Consider the following 6,000-nt stretch of genomic DNA (forward strand, 5'->3'; position numbering starts at 1 on the left):
CCATATGAATGAAGACATTGTGTTGCCTTTCTTGTGTCCCAAGCCTAAGCATCCTAAGGGGATTGCCTTGCATTCTCTGGATGTGGTTTGGGCAGTCAGGGTGTATCTGGTGGCAGCCAAGTCATTTAGGAAATCAAACTCCCTTTTTGTCCTTATGGATGGACCTCCCAAGGGATTGGCCGTGTCTGCTCTCCTTTCCAGAAGGATCAGACAGACGATAATACAGGCCTATTCAATCAAGGGTCAGGTTCCTCCTTTCCCTGTTAAGGCGCATTCTCCATGCGCGCTTAGTGCCTCCTGGGCCTTCCGCCATCAGGCGTTAGTAATGCAGGTTTGCAAAGTGGCCACCTGGTCATCTGTGCACACTTTCACAAAATTTTACAAAGTAGATGTGTTGGCTTTTGAGGATGCTGCTTTTTGCCGCAAAGTTTTGCAGGCTGCTGTTTGAGAGGACTTTGTTCTCCTTGGGGGTGTATTGTTTTCAGGTGTGCTCCAGTTGTTCCTGGTTGAGCTCCATGTTACCTGATTGGCTAGGTTTAGCCTTTGGGAATTTTTTCTGCTGTGGTGTTTCCCACCCCTCATGTTTGGCACTGCTTTGGAACATCCCAATGGTCAAGAAGATTCAGGATCTGTGTCCGTCAATGAATGAAAGAGAAAATTGGATATTTGTCTTACTGTAAAATCCTTTTCTCTGATGGTCATTGATGGACACAGCACCCACCCCTCTATTGAGTTGGGTTATTTTTTCCTCTGGCACTGCTTGCAACAAAACTGAATGCCTATAGCAGGAAGTGTGAGTATACCCCCTGGGACTGCCCCATAGGCGTGGTAAAGCTTTTTCCTGCCTAGTGTCCTACTCCTGTAGGGGGCAGCATAACCCAATGGTCAAGAAGATTCTGGAGCTGTGTCTGTTAGTGAACATCAAAGAAAATTATTTTATGGTAAGACAAAAATCCAATTTTTTTTTTGCATAAATAGCCACAACATATGTGTTTCTATTTTCCCTTATTTTTCATGCCTGTGGTTAGCTTGTTTTTAAGGTGAGAACCCTGCTTTTTTTTCTATCCTCAGACCAGTTCCAGGTCCTTTTCCTCTCTTGTTACATCTACCTAATGGACAAACCATGCCTGTTGCTATTCCTGCCTCAATCACCAATTCCAATGTACACATACCTGCTTCAGTCCCAGTAAGTCTGCATGTGTGTGGATTTTCCTAGTAGTGTTGATGTGTAGATATGTGTAGTGAACTATTCATTGTATACATTTTCATTTCCCTTGTGTTCATCTCATAATACCATTACTTTCTTTTCTACGTATTCAAAATTTAAAGAATTATTTTTGCATATAAGTATACTTGAAGAGCTTCTCCAGCCTAAGAAATTTTCTTTCTTAAAGGGGTTTTACATTGCATCTCGTAAGGATGAAAGCTCATTGTTGGAGGACGTTCCAAAAGGCAAGAGTGACCACCCTTGGACTTTAACAGGGGTAAAACAACTTTGTAGGGACTGGAAAGTTTTATACCTGCTCAGGTTTTTTTTCCTCTTTATGGCAGCTTTCAGTGTGGAAGCCCCTAAATTCACTTTGTTGCTCAAAACCCCTATTAAACAGCTGAAGTAGTGGAGGTCCAAGGGTCACGACTCTGCCTTTTGACAAGATTTCCTAAAACAAAGGGGTTTCCTACTGTTAAAATTGGAAAACCACTCAAAGTTGGCATAATTGAATAATACTGTATGTTGTGTTAGGAGTTTTCTGTAATTATAAAGTGGACTCCTGCTTCAGATCCTGCACCCAGAATGTTTCAACATGGATGGAGTCAACCACAGTGTTACGAGAGTCATATTTTGACATTTTACCTTCATAGCAAATGAACATGGCGTTGCTGTTAATTTCTCTTTTTACATCTGTATAGCAGGGTCATGTGCCGCAAAGAGAAAAGAGAAGTTTTGTGACGCTTGTGATGCGCTCATGCTGTTAATATTGTCCAGAGCAGCTTATGTTACAATGCAATACATACAGTACTTATATTGGCATATGACACATGAAGACAACTATCAACAAATTATTTGAAAGCGTGAATATGTGGGGGCAGCTGTTTTTATAACTGAGAAAGGAGTAGTTAAATACAGCTATCCTTACATGTTGTGCTTTACTGTAGGTCTTTATTGTATGATTTTTATATTGTAATGTTTGTATAATAAATGTAAATTGCAGCTACTGCCCCCACCCTGGTTAGAGGGATGCTCTTTCACGTTAACTCTGGTGACCTGATTAGAACATGAAGGATTGGGAGACAAGGATTTTATTGGCAATTCAGGTTAATAAAATACTTTTTATTTAAATTCATATAAAAACAAGGAAAGAGAGGTATTGGATATAAAAATATGACTTGAGAACAGGCCAAAAACTTTTTACAGCTATGTAGCAGTTATTAGGGTAACGATTCCATACAGAGGTAGAAAAAAATTCATACAAATCCTTAAAGGGGTAAGGATACTTGACACCAGGGAAGTCTTGCCGACGGATTGCAGATGGAACAATAGCCGCTCAGCCAGACCAGCTGGTGCCGCATTCAATAGATCTTATGCATATATTCAATTGCTCAACATGTTTCGCCTTTTTAAAAGCTTCATCTGGAGCGTGTTAATAAAATACTCTGGTTTTATAGAACGAGACAACTGTCTCAACAATTTTTGTAGGTAACGGAGAGGATGTCGTGGGTTTATCGGAGCCTGATAGAGTTGGTAGGTAGAAAAACTTTGGACATGTAACCGCCAAGGAATAGTATATGCCTGGCTGACATCAGCAGAGCCAGTACTGATAGAGAGCTCTGACTGAGAGTCTCCCATATAGACCCATAGAGTAGGTGCTTTGTGTAAACTCCAAACAGGTATCCACGATCGTCCTCTCCGGATGTGGAACTGCCAACTGTGGTGACCTACATTTTGTACTCAATTACTTGTACATAGTCCAAATCCTAGCAGATTGTCTGTAGGCCCTACCGGATTGTCCAGGCCTTCTTTCTCAGGGACCTATGTTCCCTTGCTGGCTTTTTATAACTTGGTTATGGACGCCTAATTTAGAAGGACAGGGGACTCCCAGAGTCTGTGATCTTCAGTTGGGCTTGGATAATTCCCTGTCCTTGTTAAAGGTCAGGTTTCTGCCTTGGAATAATTTTTACAGATAGAGCAAACTTCCCATTCCTTGGTCAGACCTTTTGTCCAGGGGGTGGCTCACATCATTGTGCCACCAGTACATCTCTACTGACCCTAAGGGACCCCATGGTGTTGTCGGCCCATCACAGGTCAATATTTAAACCAATTCAGGACATTTCTCTCCCTCTTTCCCACAATGTTCCCTTTCTTGGTGCTGTCGCCTCAATTTTCAGGGTGTCTGCACTTGCACTTCAGAAACTGTTTCTTGCACCTCACAAGGACAGGGTTCTTTTGAGACCTCATACCTCCTTTCTGCCCATGGTGGTCTCTGCATTTCATTTTAATTTGGACATAATGTTGCCATCCTTTTGTCTGGCTCCTAAGCATCTTAAGGAGATTGCTCTTTACTGTCTGTATGTGGTTAGGACTGTGTGAGTTCGTCCCATGCAAATGTCCTCGATTTGTCAATCTGACGCTGTTTTTATTGCATTGCGGCTCCCAAGAGGGACAGAATTCCTCTCGATCCACAGTTGCAAGGTGGATTTGGCAGATTATGGCTCAGGCATGCGACCTGAAGGGAAAGGTTCACCTTTCTTGTAAAAGCTCACTCCTCCAGAAGTGTTCGTGCTTCGTGGGCTTTTCAGCATCAGGCCCTTGTTTTCCAAGCCTGTAAGGCTGCCACCTGGTCTTCTACGTTGACATTTGCTAAGTTTCACCAGGTGGATATTCAAGTCTTGGCGGACGCCAGCCTTGTTTTCTCAGTGGACTTGTTAACTGTTTTTTGCTGTTGCCTGCTCCTCATATGACTGCTTTTGAATGTCCCTATGGTCTAAGAATTAATTCTTCTGTATCCTGTGATGTACATTCAGGAAAACAAGATTTTTGACCCTTTCTTGGAGTACATCACAGGACACAGGTTTTCACTCTGATACTGCTTGCTGACAAAACTGAGGCAATGCTGGGAATGGGAGGGGTTATGCAGGGGGGCTTAGTCAAGCTTTGCTATTTGCCAGCATCCAGTCATGTGGAAGTGCAGCATAACCCAATGGTGTAAGAATTGACTCTCCTGTGTCCGGTAATGCACTTCAAGATAGGGATTTTACAAGTAAGTCAAGTATCCAATTTTTCTCACATTTCAATGCTGTTTCATTGAAAATAATACAGGGGATTTAGGCATTAATGTATGGACCTATGTTTAATTTTGTAAATGCACATTAGAGTTCTTCTTTAAAAGCTAATGCCACCTTTTCAGCATGTTACATGTTATACTCATATTATATAGTGTACCACGTAACATGTTATTACCCAAAATCCACCCCATACCTTTATGGGCAGGGAGCTGGAGAAGAGTCTGCACAAGCCTGGCATTGCACCAGCAATTCACTGATCGCAGGTGAAATGCTTTGCAGGCTCCTGTGTAAAAAATATTAATAATAATAATAATAATAAATGCAGATTTTTTTCCTACAAAAATATGTGCATTTATATTTTTTTTAAAAGTAAACTTACCCTTTAACCCGAACATTAACATTATACTCCCTAATCCCTGACTCCAACATCAGCCAAACAACCCCTAAGCTAAGTCCATACGTTATACTAACTCTTTGTTCTTAATACTCACCTTGTCCTGTACTGGGAACAGCAATGCCAAATCCTCACAGCTCTGGGCTAAAAGCGATATTCGTTCAAGCTTGATCAGCTCCGTCTGTGTAAGTACACCTGATATTGCCATGACTCTTGGCTGCTGTTTAGGATGGAGAAGGCTGCATGCAGGCCCAGGTTCTAAGAGTGCTTTTTTAAGCAGTGTAATGGGAAGGAAGCAAATGATTTGCGATTTGAGATCATCAGTATTGAACTTACCAACTCGATGAAATACTAAATTGTGCCAAGAGCTCACTTTGCAACTTGTCTACATTAAACCCAAGTCCATCTTTGGCGTGCAAATAATGTGTCGGTTATTTGTCCTCAGTTGCATTTAAGGTAATGAGACAAAAGGAACTTTGTTTTTAGAAAGTAGGGTCTGTAGCAAGGATTTATTTTCTTTTTCACGGCTAAATAGAAAATCACTTTAGTAAGTCATTTTCTGGCAAAACGTCATGTTTGCAGTTGGTTTTTGCAGATTTGATTGGATGCAGAGTGCTTCTTTGCAGCGATGCTCGTTTCATTACAAATACACAGTGCAGCTCTAGATCCCTCTCAACAAAATAAATCTGTAAATAAATAATTGATTTTGACAATATTCCATAATAAAAACAACCATACAATGATAACTTCAGAAAAGTGCTAAGTGCAATAATTCATAAAGTCCTTAATCAATAGTGAAAAAAATTCTAATTTTATAACAAAAAAAAATATAGTAAGAATTCCCAGAAAGAATCTTCAGTAGTGTATAGATCACCATCCAGTACCAACAGAAGTAGAATTCCATGCCTAAATAGGTGAAATAATAGCCTCTTACTAAATAATGTGGACCATGTATAAAAACGGTCACCTACAGTGCATCCGGAAAGTATTCACAGAGGTTCACTTTTTTGGAAATTTTTTTATGTTACAGCCTTATTCCAAAATTGATTAAATTCATTATTTTCCGCAATATAATGATAACATGAAAGAAGTTTGTTTGAAATCTTTACAAATTTATTAAAAAATAAAAAATGAAAAAAATGACATGTACATAAGTATTCACAGCCTTTGCCGTGACACTCAAAATTGAGCTCAGGTGCGTCCTGTTTCCACTGATCATCCTTTGAGATATTTCTACAACTTGATTGGAATCCACCTGTGGTAAATTCAGTTGATTGTACATAATTTGGAAAGGCACACACCTGTCTAATATAAGGTCCCCCAGT

The 6,000-nt window shown here is 40.4% G+C and overlaps 1 protein-coding gene across 3 annotated transcripts in view; it reads left to right on the forward strand.

The window, feature by feature from the left end:
- Window positions 1-6,000, forward strand: part of ATF2 (activating transcription factor 2) — a 186,344-nt gene that overhangs the window by 47,227 nt on the left and 133,117 nt on the right. For all 3 annotated transcript variants that reach the window (XM_082260775.1, XM_082260776.1, XM_082260777.1), the window contains one exon: window positions 1,072-1,186. In XM_082260775.1, coding sequence (XP_082116901.1) covers window positions 1,072-1,186 — 115 coding nt within the window. The remainder of the gene's footprint in view (window positions 1-1,071; window positions 1,187-6,000) is intronic.

The sequence above is a fragment of the Pelophylax lessonae genome (assembly GCF_965119305.1).
Source record: "Pelophylax lessonae genome assembly, chromosome: 6".
In the NCBI taxonomy this organism is placed as follows: Eukaryota; Metazoa; Chordata; class Amphibia; order Anura; family Ranidae; genus Pelophylax; species Pelophylax lessonae.